At 43.9% G+C, this 23,861-nt stretch overlaps 1 protein-coding gene across 1 annotated transcript in view; it reads left to right on the forward strand.

Annotated features, from left to right (window-relative positions):
• Positions 1-23,861, forward strand: part of AAK1 (AP2 associated kinase 1) — a 155,558-nt gene that overhangs the window by 103,448 nt on the left and 28,249 nt on the right. Inside the window, exons 6-13 of the mRNA XM_021699275.2 lie at positions 3,608-3,729; positions 5,082-5,163; positions 5,665-5,797; positions 9,237-9,340; positions 11,283-11,362; positions 15,951-16,105; positions 17,051-17,358; positions 20,672-20,926. Coding sequence (XP_021554950.2) covers positions 3,608-3,729; positions 5,082-5,163; positions 5,665-5,797; positions 9,237-9,340; positions 11,283-11,362; positions 15,951-16,105; positions 17,051-17,358; positions 20,672-20,926 — 1,239 coding nt within the window. The remainder of the gene's footprint in view (positions 1-3,607; positions 3,730-5,081; positions 5,164-5,664; positions 5,798-9,236; positions 9,341-11,282; positions 11,363-15,950; positions 16,106-17,050; positions 17,359-20,671; positions 20,927-23,861) is intronic.

A 23,861-nucleotide genomic window follows, 5' to 3' on the forward strand; every position in this document is an offset into this window, starting at 1 on the left:
TGGACTCAGCTCCGTGAGCAGATGAACCTTGATTTGTTCACAGCCTTATCCCCAGAACCTCTTTGGCATATAGTAGGAGTTCGAATGTGGGTGTTTCTCTATTAAATGAAGGGTCATAACTTCTTAGGTTTATATAGGGAGATTTATAGTTTGCTTTCACATACATTCTCTTACTTGCTTCATAACAGCAATGATAGAAATATCATTAGCTTTACTTTGCAGAAGAGAAACAAGACCGAAGAGCTTTAAAGGTTTCTCCGAGGTCAGACATGTGAATAGTCCCCGAGGTCCTGTGACCTCCAAGTCCAGTGTGGTTGTCGCATGCCAGGCCCCGTGTCAAGTGTGTTGTTGATGGTGGTGGCGGTGGTGACAAAGGGCAGCGGCCAGCTTTATCTTGGAGGTTTCCACAGGTGTCGCAAGTCACCGGGTCAGACTGAGAAGGCGCAGAGGGTGCGGCAGCTGCTGGGGTGGCCCCTGCCAAGTGAGTTCACCTTCACAACCTCGTGACTCTCCCAGCAAACTCACAGGGCTGCCCGAGCAGGGCTTCTGGTTCTTACCTGCATTAGCGTTTCTTTGATATTGATAAGGCTTTCCCCTACATTGATAGTTCTGGCTTTGTGTCCACTTTTGTACACACCCTTCATTTTTAACTATTTTTTTTTTCCTGCAAATACAGTTTTGTACAATGTTATCTTTATGGGAAGGAGGTAAGCTGAGATGGGGACCAGGCTGATAGAGTATCAACTGAGTATCTGCTGAGTTCTGCCACTCTGGAACTGACCAGAAATACAAACCTAGTTTTTAAGGTGGGGGGGATAAAAACAAAACAGAAACCCTTATGTGCCTCATCATTATTCAGTCTTTGTCTACTTGGTTTGCCTCCTCCCCCCAACCCAGTGATTTTGGTCCCTGGAACTACCTTGTTTGTGCTTTGAAGTGAATTAACTTTTCAGTTTTTTAGATTATACATTCTAGCGTCAGAGGTATAGACACTAATTGGGGAAGGGGCTGTGCACGTACAGTAGGTGACACATGGTTTCACATGAGGCCGGGGAGGACGATTGCTGCTGACACTGGATAAGGGATCGAGGGGTACGTGGCGTGTGAAATACCGGACTGGCTATTGCAGGACACGCACGGGCGTAGTATAATTATAGACCAGAGGCTGACGGACTTTTCTGCAAAGGACCAGGTGTGTCAGCCATATAGTCCCTGTCACAACGGCTTGGCTCTGCCATCAGAGCTCAAAAGCAGGAGCCGTAGACTAGAGGGTAAGTGACGAAAGGGCATGGCTTGCTTTGGTCTGAAGGTCTTACTTGGCCAGCCCCTCATGGACGGTAAGTTCTACAGATTTTATAGGGTGGCCGTGGAAGATTTTACTGAGGATTTATGATGCGAGCGAGGCCTCGTAGAATGGCTAAGATTTGACAAGTGGAGCAACTGAATAAAAGGACGAAGCAGGTGATGCAGGGAGTGCTTAAGAGACACTGAGCAAAGCAGCCTGGCTAGTAATTAGACACCTGGTTCCGCATCAATTAGATTCCAACTATGGGGCATTTCTGAACATAAAGGACTAAGGCAGCCCTGCCCTTAAGCTTGTATCCAGTACGCTGGGCATACTCATCACACTACGGTTGGAGGATATTATGGCAGGGGACCTTGAGTAATGCTCTGCTTCTAATTTGCTTCCTGCCCCAGCAGAAAGGTAATTAATTACCTGTCTTTCTCTAGAGTTAAATTGCCTAGGTTTACTTCCCAGCTTCATCACTGTGAGCCTCACCCTCTGCATCTGTAAAACAGGGATATTATTATATTATTATGAGGGTAATCCATGTAAAGTGCTGAGTACAGTAATACTCATAATGGTAAAAGCTCAGTAAATAGTAGCTGATCTGTCTATAACCTCTAAATTAGATTGGAAATATTAGTATTGCTTTGTTGGAATTATTTTAGATTCCTCAAGTGAGTATATGTTCAGGATAGCTTGACTGTGTCACTTTGTGTAAATAGGTTAAACTGATGAGCTTTATAGAAAGCTGTAGATAGTAGAAATATTTGCTTGCCTCAGCCTTGTCTCCGGGGAATAAGAACATATCCACTCGAGTTGATAGCCATAGTTCACCCTGCCTATGTGCTTAAAAATCCCAAGGTCAAAATTCTAGATTAAAGTGATTATAGGTTAATAGTGCCCCAGGTGCAAAAGCGTATCCTCTCTGGAAGAAAAATAGATTTTAAACTCAGGCCTCAAAGGCTTCCCACAGATGAATTCCAAGGAACATGAGTTAACAGCAACAATAACAAAACCCCTGATAACAACACCATGTGTGAGACTCAGTAGGAGTAAGAAATAATAAACGAAAGAATCAGTTTGCAGCAAAGGCTTTAGGTATTAGATTTAGCTGATACAGACTATACAATAAACATTTTTGTAATATATAATATAATTTTCAGAAGAACTAAAGCAAGTGTAGAAACAAGTATAGGAATAAGGGACTTTCACAACTGACCAGATTTTTTTTTTTTTTTTTTTTTTTTTTTTAGAACCAGTAGTAGTAGTAGGGCCTGGGCATTTGGTGGCTCCTATCTCGCTTCTGACAGATGGACACACACACAAACACAGTGTTAAGTGTGTTTCTGTTTTTTAACTTACTCCATTCAACAAATATTTTCTGTAGCAACCACTATATTAGGCCCTGGTAGAGAAGACTACAGATAGGATTAAGAGATGGTGCTTGTGTTGAAGGAGCCTGTAGTCTTCTCTTGCCTTTGTTTTCCAAAGATGATCAGTCTTTGGAAGGCTGACGACAAAAGACGGAGACTACAGGCTTACTGGCCTAACAAGATTTTCTGGCTGCCATTTTACTGCCTACGTGTAGCCAGGTCTGTCCTCCAACACACCAGTCAGCTCAGTTCACCTATACCAACAATTACTCATTACAGCTTGAGTGCAGAAGTGCCCACCGTTTTGGAGTTATTCTTTCATTGGCGTAGTCCTTTGATACCAGAGATTTCTGTAGGTTCTGGTATTTGTAAGCCCTCTTTTACCTGTAACTGCTAACTCACTGTCCAAAGAATTCATCTATAAAAAGATAATACTTTAATAGGAAAACTGCACATTTGCCCACAGGCCTTGTGGGAGGAAGTGACATTTGCCTCGGTGGGTCCTTGAGGAAGGCTTCAAAGAAGAGGTGCCATTTGAACTGGAGTTTGACAGATGAATGGGATATTGATAGTTGGGTAAGGAGTTGGGGGTCACAGAGAACATTCTAGACTGAAAGAAGAACATGAGAAAAGATACAGAGGCTTGAGAGTATTAGGACTGTTTCTGCAGAGGTGAGAAATGTGGCTGGAAATCTAGGAAAATGGGACTCTTGCTTCCCATTGTGGAATTCCTCTATTTGCCCCCTCTACTCTCATTTCACCCTGTTACTGTGCTTTGCTTTTTGTTCACTTGGGATGACCCCTGTTGAGATACTTGGAGGGGAATAACTTTCCTGTGCATATTAATGGGGTTATCAGCAATAAAATAGTTATATAACTATGAACGAAATTTTCATATGCATACTAAATAATATCTTGGAATGGGTGGTTGGGGAATGTTTTTCAGGTTGAAAATATCCTCTTGCATGACCGAGGCCACTACGTCCTGTGTGACTTTGGAAGCGCCACCAACAAATTTCAGAATCCACAAACTGAGGGAGTCAATGCAGTAGAAGATGAGATTAAGAAGTAAGCATTTCCTCCTTTCTTGGAGTTTTGTCCATGACCAGATCAGCAACCGTACTTTCAGCTTATGGATGAGACGGTCAGGGTGGGAAGACCATGGTGCTAGTCATGGTGCCTCTTGTCACAGAACATCATGTTGGCAGTTGGGTTGTTTGATTTCAAGTGGAGAATGTGGAAGGGGTCCACAAGCATTGATCAGTAGAGTAAAATGAAGGAATCAAATAGCATTTTATCAATGGTCCAGTGATCACTGTACATAGATATTTTGACTTACGTCACATAGCCCTTAAAAAGCTGAATGGTGCACAGACTGTAGAGGGACGGTGATGTTTTTAAGTGTAATCACAGCATCTGTGACATTATCAGTCAGCTGGATGTGCTTTTCACCGAACCCTACATTGCTGTGCACTCCTTCTTGCTCATAAGGAGCTCACCAATCTAGTGGAATTAATGGTAAGTAGGGCTATGAAGTCTCTACAGATACTGACTCGCTGACTTCGATGAGAAAAAGCCTCTTTAGATTTCTGGCTCCAGTAAGAACCTGACCCATTTTTCCCCTCTTGTCCAGAGTGCTGGATTTTTCACAGGCAACAACACTCACTGATACTACTAATAAACCAGCAGTCTGGTATGCACACCTCTATCCTGATCCTCAGTCTCCTTTCCTGCATCACCCCTGGCAGCCAAGCTGGGGCGGAAAGACTTCTGGTCCACGGTGCTGGTGGACAGCTAAACCATAGTGCCCTCTGGGCTTTAGAGGCTTGAGCAGCATAGGTCACATGCTTGGTAACATCAAGACACTTCACTTTGAAGCTGAGCTTATACCATCTTTCCTTGAGCCAGAGATAAGAGGAAGACTGTTGCTTCATCCCTCTTCCAGCAGCAGAGACCAGCCAGCCACCTCCCACCCCAGCCAGGGCCCACTTTCTGCCCTCCTCCAGGGTCTCAGCCAGTATTACGTATCTGAGTTGAGCCACATTTAAGGGAATTACTGTTTTTAAGAACAAATCAGAAAATATAGTATAAATATACTATCAGACAACAAGGATTTGCAGAAGATTTTATCATTGGAAGACCCAAGAAAAGTTGCTTTTGGTGTTGATTGAAGTGCCTCAGTGTCTGGGTCTCCACGTGCCCTCAGATGGAAGGACTGCTTCTAGAGGGCCGTGGGTGTGTACCAAGGACAGCTTTCCATTTTATCTGCACTAATATTTCATACTCTCTTCTGCGGATTGCTCCCAGGGAACTAGACTTTTTAAAGTTAATATATATGTATTTAAAAAGTATTTCTGCTACCCCTGGTTTTTAATTATAGCTTTGACATATTTAACAAAAAACAAATCTCTTGATTGTAGATACACAACGCTGTCCTATCGAGCACCAGAAATGGTCAACCTGTACAGTGGCAAAATCATCACTACGAAGGCAGACATTTGGGTAGGTGTCAACTAAGCTATCCGCACCTCAGATACCAGCAGTCTTGACCGTAAATTCCCAAGTTTAATGCAGAAAGTGCCATAGTGAGAGTGGCCACTGTACCATGTCACTGTCTACCTAACCCTCAGGGCTATTCTTCACTCCACATGACCAGCCACTGCCTCGTGAAGCATGTCAAAGGAAATGACTTTAGAGTTCTGTGAAAATTATTCAGGTGACCTGCCCATTATTTAGGTGGTTTTCATACATGTGTTACGAGTTCTTAAGAATAAAATAGCTGAAATGCTTGTTCCTTATTGGAGCACAATTTGGTAATGATGGTAGAAATAATGTATGTCAGCAGCTAAATAGTGGTGTTGAGTTCTAAATTCAAGTTTCTAATAGGTTAATAGTACAGAGTTTTTATATCTGCTCATAAATGTGGATGATGCCAATATCTCTCAGACCCATTGGCAGTTATGGTAAATAAACCACTCGTAGCAATCTGCTTTATTTTTTTAGGCTCTTGGATGTTTGTTGTATAAATTATGCTACTTCACCTTGCCATTTGGAGAGAGTCAGGTGGCAATTTGTGATGGAAACTTCACAATTCCTGATAACTCTCGATATTCCCAAGACATGCACTGCCTAATTAGTAAGTATTTCAAGTTTCTAGTTTCATATTTTTATCTCTAATCTCCAGGAATGAATTGGGGGACAGAGGGACTGGATCACAGGAGTGATGGGTTGGATGCAAAGATAAGTCAACTGGTAATGGTTGGTCACTCAAAGATGAATGACGGTGTCTAGTTAGAGTTGTAGGCCTTTTTGCTAGAAATCTAAGCTCTTTTGCACTTGAGCAGAAATCCTAACTGTGCTTTGAACAGTACAGTACTGCTCTGTTCTGTTGCAAGCAGTATGAAAGAGTCCAGCTGACTCCTATCAAGTGATAAAAAATTCATCTTTGCAAAACTGGAAGCAACCCAAATTGAAATGATTGCCATGCGTTGGCTGGAGTGAATACATAATTAAGACTGTATAACTCTGTGGAACAAGGTTTTTTCTCTCTTTAGGTTAATCACTGGATTTTGATAACAAGCATTTAAACTCAGTGCTTGGTTTAAAATGTTTTTTAAGATTCCCCACTCTTTTGCAGCATCCTAGCAAGCATATGTGTCAGTTCATTAACCAGATGGTAGAACCAATAATCTTTGCACAAGCCCTTGTACCAAAATGTGAAACAGAGATATTTTATCATCTTTTCACATTGGTCAAGGGATTTAGCATCTAAATTTTAACCATTATGGGTTATAAGTCCTGGGATAGTTTTTTGGGTCCTGGTTGGGGTTGCATTGAAAAAAATAGAAGCAGATATGGGTGGAGCATCTGACATTTGTTGAGGGCCTACTTGTACCTTATTTAATTCTTAAAATCTTATATAGTAAATATAATTATCCCCCATGATACAAATGAGGAAGCTGAAGCTGAGAAAATATACGTAACTTACCCAAGGTAACATCGTTATAGCTTTTAGATTCCACTGGGCCAATTTTATCAATCCACTTCTTCTGTTTATGAGCCAAAAAGGGGGGGTTGTGGTATTAAAAGAAATGGGAGTATGGCCTTTAATGGTTGCTGGATTGTTTTCAGAGGTAAAGCATTAGAGTAGTCCCTCCTTATCCGTGGGTTTGCTTTCTGCGGTTTTAGTTACCCACAGTTGACCGCAGTGGGAAGCAGACAATCCTACTTCTGATGTATAGTCAGAAGGTCAGTAGTAGCCTAACGTTATGTCACCATGCCTGTGTCATTCCCTCACAACATCTCATCACATAGGCATTTTATGCTTTCGCATCATCACAAAAAGGGTGAGGACAGTATAATGAGATGTTTTGAGAGAGAGAGACCACATTCACATAACTTTTATTGTAGCATATTGTTATAATTGCTCCGTTTTATTATTATTGTTAGTTAATCTCATACCATACCTAATTTATAAATTGAGCTTTATCATAGGTATGTATGTATAGGAGAAAACAGTATATATCGGATTCAGTACTATCTGCGGTTTCAGGCATCTACTGGGGGTCTTGGAACGTGTCCCCCCTGGATAAGGAGGACTACTGTATATCTGTTCTAGAACTGCAGCTATGTAAGTGAGATTGGAAGGATATATAGGAAATGGCCAGATCTGGTGCTAGAATGGTAGGATTTTTTGGTAATACATTTTCTTTTTAACATTTGTACAGCAAATTCATATTAGGAAAAACAACTCTTTATGAATTTCTGTGACACTGACATCTTTCCCAAACTCTGACCTATTTCTTTACAAACTACTTGAAGATCCCACAGTCACCCTAGAGTCACAGATCTAAAATTAAATTTATTGTCCTTGCCCAATTATTCCCAATTCACAGTTCCCCTCTTTTTTCGGTTTCTATTAGTGGTGTCACCATTCACGCCAGGATAATGGAAATTTAAGGTTTTCTTTGGATCTGGCTCGCAAGAGAAAGTAGAGTCAGGCATTTTCTAAGCAGTGCTCTTTCTTTGGAGTCTCTCCTGTCTCCATCACATTCTCTTGTTCTCATCACTGTCACCGTAGTATATACACGTTCAGCTGGTGTGTGCCTGTAGGGGTGGAGTGGCCACCAGCCTCTCCTCCTTCAGTCAGCCCAGCCCAGCCCCGCCTCACCGTGAGATCGGTCTTACACAGCGCCACCCTGTCAGGTCCCTGTGGTAAACTTCCTGGTTTGCCCGTGGTCCCATAGTAGGGCCCAGCTTCTTAGCATGGCATTTAAGACCCTTCATACTCTGGTTCCACCTCACCCACCCAGCCTTATTTCCCTGTGTTCTCCGACAAGGAAACCTCTCCTCTGTCCTTCTGGCACCTGCATTTCCTCACAACAGGGCCTTCCCTTGCCTTTCGCCCAAGTGCATTTTTGCCCAGACTATTCCGCCACCAAGAATATCTTTTTCTCCTCTTTCCCCTGACTGACTAAATTCTTTCTTGCCTTCAAGGACCAACCCAAACCCTGCTTCTTTTTTTTTTGTTAATTAATTTATTTGAGCTGGGCAGGGAGGGGGAGGTGGGAAGGCAGAGGGAGAAGGAGAGAGAATCTCAAGCAGAGCCCCTGCTGAGCAAGGAGTCTGATGCAGGGCTCGATCTTGCAGCCCTGAAATCATGACCTGAGGGGAAATCAAGAGTCGGAGGCTCAACCAACTGAGCCACTCAGGTGCCCCAAACCTTCTGCAAGGCCTTCACAAGACTGTAGCCTCATCAGTCTTTCCTACACTTAGTGTTCAGACCATTCATTTGGTTCCTTAAACAGTAAGGCCTTGCGTTGTTGTTTGTATGTATGCATGTGTATGTTTGTGTGTCTTCACAAAGATGTTTTTCCTGGGGATTTTTCCAGCTTTGGAAAGGGCAGACGTGTCAAGAATCTGGAAATAAATAAGTGTTCTATAGATGATGTGAAAGTAAAGATGTATTTATCATTTTGTAATTTCTTTTAGAATGGAAACCAGCTAATATCTCCAACAAAGGAATAATAAGTCAGTTCTTAAAATTTGAGTTTTGAGGGGTGTTTGGCTGGCTCAGTCGGTGTATATGTGCCTATTGATCCTCAGGGTCATGAGTTCTAGCCCCATGTTGGGGGTAGAGATTAATAAAGAAAAAAAAAAACAGAAAGAAAGTGGGAAAAAAAAAGGTTTTGATTATAAGTCTCAACGATAATCATTTGTTTAGCAAGATTAGGAAGCCAGAAGCCTGTAACTTCCTAGGTACCAGAATATAAAGGTGGTAACTTTAATAATGAGAGATTGCTTGAGTCCCTGTTGTACAAGCCACAGAATGTGAACTTCAGATATCTTTGTTACAGTTCAGAAACTTTGTTACTTTCTTGTGCATATTAAAAAATTTTAGGGAAGTTAGAGCTTCCATTTCTGAGAGGGGAGGAAAAGAGCTAATTACACTGTTTGAATTTTATGAGAAATAAAAATGAAAAAAAAAAACACATTTGGTAACAGAAATTATGTTTCCTAGCTAATGTAATAAGTATTAGGGTATTATTAAATATGTTCACATATGTTTGTCTTAGGGTATATGTTGGAACCAGACCCTGATAAAAGGCCGGATATTTACCAGGTATCCTACTTCTCATTTAAACTACTCAAGAAAGAATGCCCAATTCCTAATGTACAGGTATGTGAAAGGTGCTTTTTAGGGGAAGTAAACATTATCAAATTGTCATTGAAAATTCCTGGGGCGTGAACCAGCTGTTTAATGAATATAGATGTCCCTTGTTTTGTGTGGTAGGGGGCATTCAAGCAAAGCTAACTATGAAGCAATTACTATAAAGAGAATCCAATTTTCCCATAGAATTTAATTATTAAACTAAGGCAATTACACCCCTCCCCCTCAAAAAAAATCCCTAGGGATTGAGTTGAGCACTTTGGGTGAAGATTGACCAACCTACTATCTTGTTAACTTCCACAGTTCACTAAGAGCTATGAGCCTGTTGTATTTACCTAGCGGTGGTAAGGCAGGCTGCCTTCCTGAGGCAGGTCTCTGAATTTGTCCCCATACCTACTGGAACATAAGCCCCTTGTCCCTTTTCTCCTTTATTGCAGCGGAGCCTTCTTGATTCTGCTTCTACTCTCTGCCATCTATAACTCACACTCCTTTTCCGCTACCCTCCTTACACACATCAGGCCATAGGAATGTTTTCTACATTTAGTAATCCTAAGCTCTTCACTCAACAGTTTTCAAACTTCAGACCTTTTTACAGTCTTAGCATATTTTTCATGTGTGATCCAGCTCCCTTGAATATTTTACTCATGGATGCCATAATAAATAAGTTCCAATCTGAAATTGTCTTCCAGTTTTCCCAATAGTGAACTTTGATGTCACTGTTGGAGCTTGAGGGTATTGATAAATAACACTCCTCTTTCACTCCTACATTTGGAATCAGATGTGGGAATCATTCAGATGGAACTCAGAATATTGGCTGTATTACTAGTAAGGTTGAATCAGAGAATGTAGCTTGACCAGTCAGGCTCCCTAACATTAGATCCACATGACTGAGCAGGGAGCACCCGATTCTGTAGAGACAGGCTCTCCCTTAAAGGAGAGGTCAGCCAGGCGAGCTCACTTTTTTCTTCCAGTCCTGTCAGTCAAGTAAGTTACGCTTCTCCCTTGGGAGAGGAATGCTTGGAGAGAGGAAGAGAAGCAAGGAGAGATATCCTAGCAAAAATTCTCCCCACCTGGAAACATGAAGGAAATGGGAGGTCCCTCCTAAAAGCCTAAATATTTACTGTTACTAGTAAAACTATTACTAGTATTCCATTTGTCAGCTTTCCAGATTAAAATGAGGAATCTTGTACGGGAACCTAGCATGACCATGTTTTTCTTTTGCTGCCCCACTTTCCCATTCATAAAGTTAAGTAACCTGAAATATAATTGGAAGCATTCAGATTGGTAACTAGTTTTTAGAAAGTCAGGCTCACAAGTCTCAAGCCATTTGGTACTCAGCAGTGCTAAGCAGTTGTCTTGTGGTTGGGGACGGGAGTGCTCCCTCCGGAGCCGGAGCTGGTGTCAGGTGGCCCGTGCAGAATCCAGGTGGGAGGAGTTCTACTGGCCTCATGGGTCTAGGGGTGCCTCATACACTGGAGAGGCCCCGGCACCGCAACCAGATGGTTCGTGGCTATGGTTTTCTCCCAGTGTTCAAGATAGAAGACAGAATGAATCCCGGCTGGGCATGCTGCTAGTCAGTGCTGACTTCTGTAAGGTTTAGCTGATAGTTTAAATAGTAATACAGGTTACAGACATCTCTCCCATTCCATTCTTAACACCACCTCTAAGCTGTGTGGTAGGAAGTGAAGGGTCCAAAAGGTTGGGAGCCTCGGGGAAGGAGCGCATGGGATGCAGCCTGCTCTGTCCTCTTCTCTGATATGCTACCTTCCTGAGGGGGGCCAAGACTGGTGGGATCTACCTTTGGTTGACTTCCCTTCCCTCTAGTAGACATCAGGGCCTGGAAGCCACACCGGGAGATCCCAACACGTATTTCTATCAGCCCAGTCATGCTGGTATTACTTTTACAAAGCAATCTGCAATGTCCTTTTTTGGTTTCCTTTCAATTCTATAGAACTCTCCCATTCCTGCAAAGCTTCCTGAGCCAGTGAAAGCCAGTGAGGCAGCTGCAAAAAAGACCCAGCCAAAGGCCAGGTAAGAACTGCCCGAGTGTGCGCTGGTCCCGCGCCAGCGGCCGTAGTGGTAGGAGAAGGTCCCTGGTGGTTGTTAGGTTCCCGTGGCCAGAGGCTGCACACAGCAGGAGAGCAAGCTCTGTCTCTTCCAGGGAGTGCAGGGAGGAACAATGAAACACAGCAATCTACATCTGAAAGAGAATGAAGAGCTCCACAGCTGTTTCTTTTGCTTGGGGAGAAGCGCAGGGGCATTCAGAGAAGAGGCAACAGACAACTTTAAATATTGCTAAAAAGAATGTCCTAAACAGGTGTCCTGGTCCTCCTGTAGCCTGGTTCACCACCCTAGTCCTTCACCTCCCATTCCTTCTCACTGTCTGTGACCCTGACCACCTCAGGAGAGTGCCAGTCAAGGCACAGACTCCATGAACAGCAAAAGAGCTTGTGGATCTTAGCTAATCACATTCCATGGAACATGGGGTCTTCCCCGAAGCAGATGCCAAGAGAGGATTGAAGAAGCTAGGATTTTATTTGACTGTGAGAGAAAATAGGGAGACAGCCAGGGAAGGCTGGAAGAACCATCAGAAGGTGATGTAAGTCTAACCCAGAGTGAGGAAGGAAGAGTGAGTGGAAGTGACTAGAAACTGCCACACAGTTGAAGGAAAAAGGTTCACCAAAGGTGTCGGGGAATCCTCAAGCCAAAGTCAGCTACCAGAGCAGCTCCCTTGTCCCGGGAACAGGCCGACTTTAATCCCCCTGTGGCGGGGGTAAAAGGCTGAGAGCAGCCTGTGGGAAGCATGGCCTCAGAAGGAGCATGGCAGTGGATTTCAGGGGCACAGCCCCTGGGGCACGTGGTGTTTGCACCCCTCGCCAGCTGCAGGTCTGTGGGGCACAGCCTCATGGCTGCCGTGCTTCCAAGTGGCAGATTCTGAGGGTAGTCGAAGAGATGTTTATACCTCCTTTTTCTCCCATGTTCCCATGGCGAGGAAACGTTAGCCACCAGCTATCAACAAAGTACCGTAGATAGGGTTATGTGAATTTTTTTTTTTTTAAAGATTTTATTTATTCATTTGACACAGAGACACAGCGAGAGCAGGAGCGCAAGCAGGGGGAGTGGGAGAGGGAGAAGCAGGCTTCCTGCTGAGCAGGGAGCCCGATGCGGGGCTCGATCCCAGGACCCTGGGATCATGACATGAGCTGAAGGCAGACGCGTAACGACTGAGCCACCCACCTAGGCGCCCCGGGTTATGTGAATTTTAATAGAGTGGTAAAATAATTTCTACATTTTTAAACACTTTTTTTTTTTTAAGATTTTATTTATTTATTTGAGAGAGAGAGAATGAGAGACAGAGAGCATGAGAGGGAGGAGGGTCAGAGAGAGAAGCAGACTCCCCGCCGAGCAGGGAGCCCGACGCGGGACTCGATCCCGGGACTCCAGGATCATGACCTGAGCCGAAGGCAGTCGCTTAACCAACTGAGCCACCCAGGCGCCCCATTTTTAAACATTCTTAAATGTTTCTGGAATAAATGTAAATGCTGATGCGGCTCCAAAAGTTAAAGGAGACTTTCGTCTTTCACAGACTTAGCAAACTATATCCATGGTGTTACTTTGTAGTCCGTTTCTTACCTAAGTCTGCCATGCTCACCTCTGGAAGTTGCTTTTGGGGCTGAGTTCATTAGCTGAGTATTTGGGTTTATGCCCATATCGCTCTAGACCCAAATATAGTAGGTACTGAGGCTAAGCAAGGATCCATTCCCACAAAGCCCCCGCATTTATAACAATGACAATAACTGGTACCATTCCAAGTGGTCCTGTGTTGTGTCAAATGAAGAAAATCATACCTGTATCATAAGGCAGTTGTGAACATCGGTGACTGTGAAACTGTTCTATAAACTGTAGAGTGCCCACGCTGTTGGTTTGTATGGATCCATAATGCTGCAAGAATACACAGACCTTACAGCCAAGAGATTTGGGCCTAAGGTGTCCTGTTTATAATTTACAGTGATTTCATTTGCGTTACCATATTTGCTCCCCAATCCCAAGAGGTAAGTTTCTCTTTCTAACTCTGTTTTTAAAGTAACCACTCTTCGTTGAGGCATCATGTATACCAGATACCATACGAGGTTCTTTCTGTAAATAAGATGACTTTCTTTTTCTTGAAATAAATCTATGAGCCATTGTTGTTGTTCTCATTTTACAGATGAGGAAACAGACTCAAAGTTGTAAGTGGCCCAAGGTAATCAATCAATATGTGGTTAGTAAAAAAACCCGAATTCCAGCATCCATACTCTATTCTGTGCATTAAGTGATTTGCCCACAAGCACATAGATGCGACAACTTAGAGCCAGACCTCCTGGCTTCAAGGTCTGTATTTTTTCACAGCATATTGAGGGCCATACAAACTAACATTTTGAGCACTCTACAGTTTATGAAAATGGTTTCACAGTCATTGATGCATTTGATGTTCACATCTGCTTCACGATGCATTATTTTCTCCATTTCATACAGAAATGAACCAAAGCAAGAAGAGGTAAAATGACATACCTATTATCACACAGTTAGTGAGGAACCAGGCTCAAATATAGTTTTCTTTGACTCCAAATCCCTTTATCTCTAAGATGTTACCCTTAAGAGAGATCCATCCAAGGGCTCCTGGGTGGCTCAGTTGGTGGAGCATCCAACTCTTGATTTTGGCTCAGGTCATGATCTGAGGGTCAGGGATCGAGCCCTGTGTTGGGCTCCGTCCTCAGTGCAGAGTCTGCTTGAGATTCTCTCTCTCTGCCCCTCCTCCTGCTCTCTGTCTCTCTCTCTCAAATAAATAATCTTTAAAAAAAAAGAGAGAGAGAAAGAAATCCATCCAGTGTGGAGGTTCTTAGCATTTGGTTTCTATAGACGTCTGTTCGACTTTCTCACCATCGGCTATATATTTCTTAAACCTTTCTCTTCTTCTCCAACATTTGTCCTGTGTTCCTTCCCACCTTCCTTCCCCAGGTTATAGCCTCTCCAAATATGATAGCTTTTATGTTATAAGTTCTCTACCCCACACAAAAGCATTCCTCTAGCAGGATTGCAGAGAAAAGCCTCAGGGTCCACAGTGGACATCCCTTGGAGATATGTCATGGGGAAGGCACATGGGGCCTGCTTTGCTTCCTATTTTGCATTTCATGGAGGCCATGCCAGACATATTTTGGAAATAGTCATGAAGCTTGTTTATTTTGGCCATAACTTCAGTTTTACTCCCTAATGTGCATTTTCAAAAGACCACTACTCTGTTCTGAGTTAGATGGCAGCCAGCTGCCTGGACTGCTCCAAATGAATGGAAGTTATCACCTGGATTTTTACACTATCACAAGGAACAAATAGACCACCCAGCAGTCCTTCCTATATTAATTTGGATTAGATTTGGCTGTGATGTCCAAAATGACAGTGGCTCATATAAGATAGACGTTTTTCTTTCAAGTAAACAAAGTCTGGAGGTAAGTAGTCAGCAATTGGTTTGGCAGTTCTGCCCCACACCCAGGCTTCTTCAAGCTTCTCACTCTACCTTCCCTACGATTGTAGCCATGACCTCACAGACCAAAATGGTAGCATTCCTGTTCCAAGTAACAGATGAAGGAATAGCCAAAGAAGAGAGACAAATGGCATACCCTAGCTATTTCTTAAGGCTTCTGGAAACTGCCGTATAACAGTCTGCTTTCCCATGTAAGGCCAGAACTTAGACACATAGCCACACCTGATTATAAGAGAGGCTGGGCAATGTGATTTTTACTCTGGGTGAAATCCAGCTAAATTTTTTAATTGGAATATATTTTACATATAACATATTCCCCAAATCCTTTATCTTGAATTATTTACTTATTTCTTCTAGTTGCCTTATTGGAGTCACTCACTTATATGCTTTTTTTTAATTATAGAGAGACCATTTTGACAACTAGTTCTTTTTTTTTTTTTTTTAAGATTTTATTTATTTGTTTGACAGAGACACAGAGAGAGACACAGTGAGAGAGGGAACACAAGCAGGGGGAGTGGGAGAGGGAGAAGAAGGCTTCCCATGGAGCAGGGAGCCCGACACGGGGCTCGATCCCAGGACCTTAGGATCATAAACTGAGGCGAAGGCAGACACTTAATGACTGAGCCACTCAGGCGCCCCTTGACAACTAGTTCTGACCAAGTTTGATTTCCCGCTACATCTGAAAAACACCTGTTTCAAATTCGTTTCCATCATCACCCAAAGCATATTCTGGGAAATCCTAGGAAGTGTTAGGTGGAATGGTTCCAGGGTCAGGTAAGCTAGAGAAACATTGCCTTTTGTATTGGGCTCTCTTCAAAGTTTTCCATGCACATTCACACGTGAAAAGTTCCGCTGGAAAGAAATCTGCTCGATATATTTTGATTAGTATGTTAAAACTTCTTTCCCACCAACCCTTTTTTCATAACATCTAGTAACACATAACATCCTGTGGAATACCCTTTGACAAATGTCGATTAAGCAGATCTGGAAGGTTTGGATGAGTGTGGAGGGGAAAGCCAATCCATCAAGTACTCTGTCTACCCCTTTCCCACTCTCCCACACGTTAATGTGAATCTGTGTTTCCCCCCCTTCCTTTTCTAGACTGACAGATCCCATTCCCACAACAGAGACTTCAATTGCACCCCGTCAGAGGCCTAAGGCTGGGCAGACTCAGCCAAACCCAGGAATCCTTCCTATCCAGCCAGCCCTGACACCTCGGAAGAGAGCCACGGTTCAGCCCCCACCCCAGGCTGCAGGTCAGTAACTCAAATGGTTTGAAATTTGGTACACCCTCTTTGTTATCCCGGACATTAACAGAAGTCTCGGGAAGCCTACTTTTGCTTCAGGAATGGAATCCCGAGACACATAAGGAATAAATGGTTTGCCCTGAGGACCAGGAGGTGAGCACCCATTGAAATTATATGGCACGTGGCTGGCAAAAGGGAAGCCTTCTCAATGGGTTCTGCGGGGGGCCTCCAAGACCACTGATGCCTGATGTCTCTATTTTTTCTAGTCTTGGCCCTGATTTTGTGGCTTGGTCCATTCATCCCATGCCTTCCTTTTTATTTCATATTCTTCTCTGGCCTTTAAAGAAACAAGATTCTCTTCTTTTTGACACAGGGGCATTGTTTCTTTAATGCTCTGTCTTCTGAAACTATCCGTTACCACAACATGTTTTGGTATTCCGGTTCTAATGAGATGACTTAGTTTAGAGGACCCAAATGATCAAGTAACTGAATTTAGTCATCACTTCCCCTACCAGGAAGCTGCTTTTGGTGAATTTGGTGGTCATCTACTTATAGCCAGGTATCTAGATTGGGGTCGTGTAACTTATATGTAAAACATCAAAGAATGCTTTTGTCCTAGAGCATTAGTGCAAAGATTGTATTTGAATGCAGTAGCATCAAAGACCAGTTGAATATGTAGATACTCGGGTGCTGACTAAAGGAATAATTGACTAAATGGGATGCTGAATAAAGGGGGGCTTTCTGAAGGAGGCAAGCACTGAACCTTGTTCCTGAACCTTGTTTTGAAAAACATGAAGCACATAGTTTAGCAAGAAGATGCAAAGACAGAAGCACATGGCTCTTGGGATTATCTGTCCTTTTATCACCCCCTCTTTATTTCCTTGGCAAGATAAAGCAAGCCATTTTCGTCTGGAAGAGTTTTGAGCCCTTATATGGAGTTTATTCTCATTACAGGATCCAGCAATCAGCCTGGTCTTTTAGCCAGTGTTCCCCAGCCAAAAACCCAGCCCCAACCCAGCCAGCCTCTACCCCAGTCTCAGCCCAAGCAGCCCCAGGCTCCACCCACCCCACAGCAGACGCCGCCCACCGCCGTCCAGGCTCTGCCCACTGCGGCCCAGGCCACGCCCCAGCACCAGCCGCAACTCTTCCTCCAGCAGCCGCCGCCGCCGCAGCAACCGCCCCAGCAGCAGCCGCCACCTGCCCAGCAGCCCGCGGGCACGTTTTACCAGCAGCAGCAGCAGCAGCAGGCCCAGGCCCAGCAGGTAAAGTGTTCAGTCTGACCCTTGCTTGCCGTATCTGAGGCGGCACTGCGGAAAGGCCCAGTAGGTACAGGCATCTTCCTCGGGGAGCCCTTGGGAGACAGGGAGCCACTCCACATCGCCTCATTGCTTCTCCCAGCGCTGCATACTGGGAAGCATTGCGCAGCGGATGCATCACTGGGCCACTCACACCCCTTTCCTGGGCCATGGGGAATTCTTCACCTGATGGAGGAACCTCAGCAAGGGAGCTATTTTTAGGGACGCTTTTTCTCTTCTCTCTCTCTCTTTTTTTCCTAACACAATTGCACCATTACCATACTAAAAATAATAATTTCTTCTTATTATAAAATATCCAGGGGCGCCTGGGTGGCTCAGACAGTTAAGGTCTGCCTTCGGCTCAGGTCATGATCCCGGGGTCCTGGGATCCCCCCCATCGGGCTCCCTGCTCAGCGGGGAGTCTGCTTCTCCCTCTCCCTCTGCCTGCCACTCCCCCTGCTTGTGCTCTCTCTCTCTCTCTGTCAAATAAAAAATAAAAAATCTTAAAAAAAAATATCCAGTAATGTTTAACTCTTCCTGATGTCTCATAATTTCAGTTGGCTTGTTGGAATCAGGTTCCAAACAAGGCCCACATGTTATATTTAGTTGTGAATCTTTCTTCCTCCATTATCTATTCATATTTTTTCTACATTTTTTACTCTGAACATACTCATTTTATAATGATTGACGTATCTTTTAAGTCCCCTTTTATTCATGGTGCCCTCTCCCTCTTTCTTTCCCCTTTGGCATTTAATTTTTTGAAGAAACTGGGTCATTTGTCCTGTAGAATTTTCCACCTTCTGGATTTGGCTGATTGCATCCCTGCGGTCATTTAATATGTTCTTCCATCCCCTGTGTAAACTGGTAGTTTTTTGAGGCTTGGTCAAAATTCGATTCAGTTGGAATAGTTCTTTGTTCTTCTGGTTGTATCACTTCAGGAGGCGTATAAAGTCTGGTTGTCCTATCTTTTATCAATATGAAGATCAGTCCGTGAGTTTGGTGTTGTCTGTCTGATCCATTCATTCAGTGTCCCTGATCAGTTTAGCAGCAACTGCTGATCATTTCCTAAGTCCCTTCACTCATTAGGGATGTCAACCTGGTTATATTCTAGCATTCCCTCTTCACTTAGGGGCTGGAATTTTTCTGTGAAGAATTTTTCTCAACTATTTGATGACCCTGAGGTACTGTTTATATAGAAAAGGCAGAAAAAGCGCTTGATTCTTCGCCTGTGTTTACCAGTTTTCAGAATGGGTTTGTTCTTAGTGTCATCTAAAGGTGAACAGAGGTTTTTGATTTGTTTTGTTTTAGTATCATCGTGAATTCAGGGATTTAAACGTATTTGTAATGTTTCCAGACATTGCCTTTTTAAAATTTTTATTTTGATGCTTAAATTGCCTCAGCTTTGGCCAGTGGAATTCTCTTCAGACTGGCTCCTGGGTCTTTTGGTGGTGACCCAGCCATCTTTATGGTTTCCTTGCTATTTATTTATTTATTTTTAAAGATTTTATTTATTTGACAGAGAGAGCACAAGCAGAGGGAGAGAGAGGGAGAAGCAGGCTCCCTGCTGAGCAAGGAGCCCGATGTGGGACTCGTTCCCAGGACCCTGGGATCATGACCCGGGCTGAAGGCAGCCGCTTAACCGACTGAGCCACCCAGGTGTCCCTCCTTGCTATTTATTGTAACAGGCCGCTCTGGGCTTACTCTGCCCTTGACCTGGAAACAGCCATTTCTCTGAAGGAGCTCCATTTCCTTTTAAAAATGGTATTTAGAGACCACAGTTTGGTGCTAAAGATACTCATTTGCTAATGGATCAGTTATTTGTTTTTAAGGCTTTTCAGTGGATACTTGCGAAAGATGTTTTGTTTCTTTTGTTAATATACACCACGAATCTAAATTTATATTCATAATTCAGAATTGTAATTATAGAATTTTTGCTTAACTCCTTGGATTTTATATTTGTATTTTTCTAATCTGAAAATCTTGATTCCTAACAACATTAACATAATCACTTAATTGCTTTATAATTTCAAGACAATAGTGCCAACACGAGTACTGGAAACAGGTTAAGATTTCTTTGCCTTTTTCATTCTTAGAATGTTTTGCTCATTATTTTCTGGAGAGTTTGGCTATCAATTTGATACACAGGTTTATTTGTTTCATTTTGCTTTTGATTTATAGTTATTGCCAAATTTTGGGTTAATTTTGTTATATGAAAATATAAAACATTTACAGAGTTTCAAAGTTAAATCTGCAGAATTCTGCCCCCTCCATCCTGTAATAATAGAGGGAGCCCTCATTCCTGTTTACAACTTGAGAGTATTCTCTTTTAAGGATACATAGCATGGCTTATTCAATTAGTGTCCCTGTTGATAAACATTTGGTCATTTCCAGCATTTTGCAGTTCTAAATAGGCAGCTATTTATTGACATCTGCTTCTTTGCTAACCCTTTAACTTTGCCCCAGGAGGCCGACAGTGTCCTCTCAGTTAACTCTACAACTAAGTAACAGTGTTTGGGATATTCAAAGACAAGACCTTGACTTTTGTTCATCAGTAGGCCCTTGTTTGACGTGTGTGTGTGTGTGTGTGTGTGTGTGTGTGTGTGTGTGTCACATAGTCCTTGGCAGTGGGGAGTAGACAGACGGATAAAAAGTATCCCTATCCGTAGGCAGTTTATAAGAGAATATTGAGAACTTGAAAGAATCGGTTACCAATACAAGATAAAATATCAGTAAGTGTGGTATACAGAACATTTTGAATGTTTAAAGGTGGGACTGTTAATAAGATGGAGCTACAGAGAAATAATTTTCAGAAGGGCCTGAACGGGCTCTTTATAGCTGGCTTAGCACTTAGGTGATTTTCAGTGTCACTGCTTCATCCTGTTCATGGAGCAAAGCATTTTAATCTTGGCTGCTGCCAAATCCCTTTACAAGAGGGATTACTTCTGTGATTGGGAGATCATTTATTAGCTTCTGCTACACTCCAGCATGGGGAACCACAAGGTGCCCAGTGGAATGGAAGCCCGCAGGCTTGCCATAGAAACCCACCCGAAGCTGGGCTGGGGGCCAGGAGGCAGCCTGGCCCTGTCAGGTGCTGTCAGGTTTACGTCCATGCCCTGAGGGTCCCCTCGGGAGTTGTGAGGCCAGGCCACGGGACTTCTGCCCGCCCTTGCCTTTGGCTTCAGACTGGGCTTGGTTATTCCTGAGACCTTGGTCTTTTGTGGAAATCTGTTCCGAGACAGGCTTTCTTCCCCTCCTCCTTTTTGCCGCTTCTCATGCTCAGTTTCAGGCAGCACACCCAGCCGCCCAGCAGCCGGCCCTCGCCCAGTTCCCCGTGGTGTCGCAAGGCAGCTCCCAGCCGCCGCTGACACAGAACTTCTACCAGCAGCAGCCGCCGCAGCTGGCCGCGAGCGTGCACCAACAACAGCTGCTGACTCAGCAGGCCGCCTTGCAGCAGAAGACCGCCGCGGCGGCCGGACAGCAGCCCCAGGCGCCGCCCGCCGCAGCCCCGCCGGCGCCCACGGCCCAGGAGCCGGCGGTGAGGGCGTGGAGTGAGGGGCGCGGGAGGGCGTGGGGCGGGGAGCGCCGCGGGACGGCGCGCAGGGGGGGCTGGCCAGAGCGCGGGAGAGGGGCGGCAGCAGCCCGGGCGGGAGCCCTGCGTTCGGCTGCTTCCCCGGCCCGTGGTTAAAGTACTTGATTTTTTTTCTTATTATGCCCGAGGTCAGGATGAGGTATTCTCTAGAAGGTAGAGGTTTAACAAAAATGATTCTAGGCTAGTGGTGAAGATGAGCATTCTTATTTATCACTCTTAAAATTAGACTGGCAGAAAGAGCTGTTCACTGTCTCTGTCGGTGCCAGTGTTGAGCAGTCAAGGACCTCGGTAGGATTAGAGCGCATCCCTTTGCCTTCAAGGGCCAGGTTGACCATTGTGGCCTTTCCAGTCTCGGGAGGTTTGCGTGGGCTCCCACCTTTACCCTGAGTCCTGACAGGGTTTTTATTTATCCTTGGTCTTGGACAACATTACCTCATTTAAGTCTACCATGTAGCGGCCTTCAGGGGCCTCCGCGCTGGGACCATTTACCGTAACCCGATCCTCCGGGCACCAGAGCATCTGAGTGCTGTTTGAGCCGTCTTGTCAGTTCAGAAATTGGGCATGTTTCCACTTCTAGATACTGGCTGACTACAGCGTCAGAACGCCTTACTCCTCTCCTGATTGATCTTTACAGCTTCACCATCCTCAGGCACGTTGTGTCTGGCCTCTACTAAGTGCTCTTAATTCTGTACTCACATATTTCTGAGTGATAGTGAAGAAAATATCATAGTGATAGAAAAGGCTTTGTACATATCCGGCCAATAGAGTATCACAGCTACTCTCTTATTCCCAGGGAAGTCCAACTACTAAACAAATGAAGGAAAAGTAAGAAACCGTCTTTCTGAGGATTGATTTCTAATAGAGTTTTGTCGCCCATCTTAAATCAGAAAATCATCCCTTCAAAAGGAAGCAGTGCCGTAAATAGATTGTCTTCTTTGAGCCTCAGCTAAGTGTGTGTTCAGTGTCTTTACACCTTCATTTCTGAAACAACTCAGTCTTCCTGCAGGCATGTGGTAGACAGCTACTCTCTGTATTTTTAACACAAACGAAAGTTCCTCTTGTTCCTGCTCTCGCTCTCTCTCTGTCAAATAAATAAATAAATATAATCTTTAAAAAAAAAAAAGAAAGAAAAGAAATTTCCTCTTATTAATAGAGTTTAAAAAAAAATTATGATATGGGGGTGACTGGGTGGCTCAGTCGTTAGGCGTCTGCCTTCGGCTCGGGTCCTGGTCCCAGGGTCCTGGGATCGAGTCCTGCGTGGGGCTCCCTGTTCCCTGCTCCCTCTGCCTCCCCCCCTGCTCGCTCTCTCTCTCAAATGAATAAAATCTTAAAAAAAAAAACTCTAAAAAAGTATTATACGATGTAGGTAGTTGAGATCATAATTATCTAGTTTAGTCCCCTTGTTGGAAACTAGGCCCCAGGCTAGAAAGGGATTACCCAAGACACACAGACTGATAGCAGCAGAGCTGGGGAAATAACCAAAGAATCCTGATCTGTGTTTAAGGATAATAATAACAAATGTTCATCCAGGGAGATGAAATGATCAACAGTCATTGACCACATTTCTTATGAGGTTCCCCTTTGCTGTCCCTCTCTTGGGAATGAATTATAAACCTTCTCCATGTTCCTTGGCTGAAAACGTACTTTGGGCATTTTGCTCCAGGATAGTTGGTTGAGGGGATGGAGAAGGAACAGGAGCAGAACTTGCTTCAGCCAGGAGCCAGAGAGCTTCCCAAATTTGACCCATCCCTTTCTCTGGTGACCCTTGTCAGGACTTACCTAGAGAAGCAAGTGAGTGAATGTAAGGAATTGCCATCTTAAAGCAGTAATTTACAAGAGGAAAATGGCAGTATGCCATAGATGTTTATTATAATTTTATTAGTAACAGCCAAAAGAATCAAAGTAACCTAATTGTTCAAAAACCCAACTGTGCAGCCATTAAAAGTCATGGTTATAGAGTTTGTACAACAATGTGAAACACTCATGAGATAATGTTGAAATTATGGGAAAAGTATGTACTTGAAAAGGGATTTAAATATAAGATACCAAAAAGATAAAAACAGTTGTATTAGGATAGTGGGATGGAAGTCTGGGTGTTTTTTTCCCCCTTTTGTGTATATTCTTACATTCCTGGTCCGACTATACTCCTTTCATAATTATGTATATATTGTTCTTTAAAACAGTCTCTAGCAAGACAGACATCTGAGTTTACTTTGATTCTCCTCCCACTGTGGTTTGTCTGTCCCCCACTTTCCCTTCCTAATCCCATCTTTGGAGGAGACATGATGGTGAAGAAAAGAGAGTCCTGAGCAGTAATCAGGAGACATGGATTCTGTCCCAATTGACTCTGACCTTGAGCGAGCACTTAGCCTCAGGGGGCCTTGGTCTCAGCTCCTCTGAAGCGAGGGAGTTGGGATCTGCGCTCTCTAAGGTCCCTTTTGACTCTCATATTCTTAGATTTGAAATGGAAATAAAACTGTCTGCCTGACATGGTCATTGTGAGGAATAGCTGATTGGATTGGAGTAGTTTTGTATTAGTAGATTGCTGTGATAGGGTAGGGTGTCCTCATGAAGTGTCTGTTCCTCAGTATGCTGCATTGGGGATAGGTGAGAGGAAGAGAAAATGTTTTCCAAGTAGTCTGGACTCTTCAAAATAAAGGAACTCACCAGTGAAGCATACCCTTCTCAAAGCAATGAATGTCTTAAACTCCAAGAAATAAGCTAATCTAGTTCTGCCCCTAAAGCCATGATGGTCTCTGTGGGTACTAGCTCTAGGTTGGCTGTTGCAGGTGCAGCCCTGGGCCCCTGAAGGAAGTTGTGGGGCCGGAGCTCTGGTCTTCCCAGGGCACTCTGCTTCTCCCTCAGAGATGCCTCAGCGTCT

Source organism: Neomonachus schauinslandi, chromosome 10 (genome assembly GCF_002201575.2).
Source record: "Neomonachus schauinslandi chromosome 10, ASM220157v2, whole genome shotgun sequence".
NCBI classification, from domain to species: Eukaryota; Metazoa; Chordata; class Mammalia; order Carnivora; family Phocidae; genus Neomonachus; species Neomonachus schauinslandi.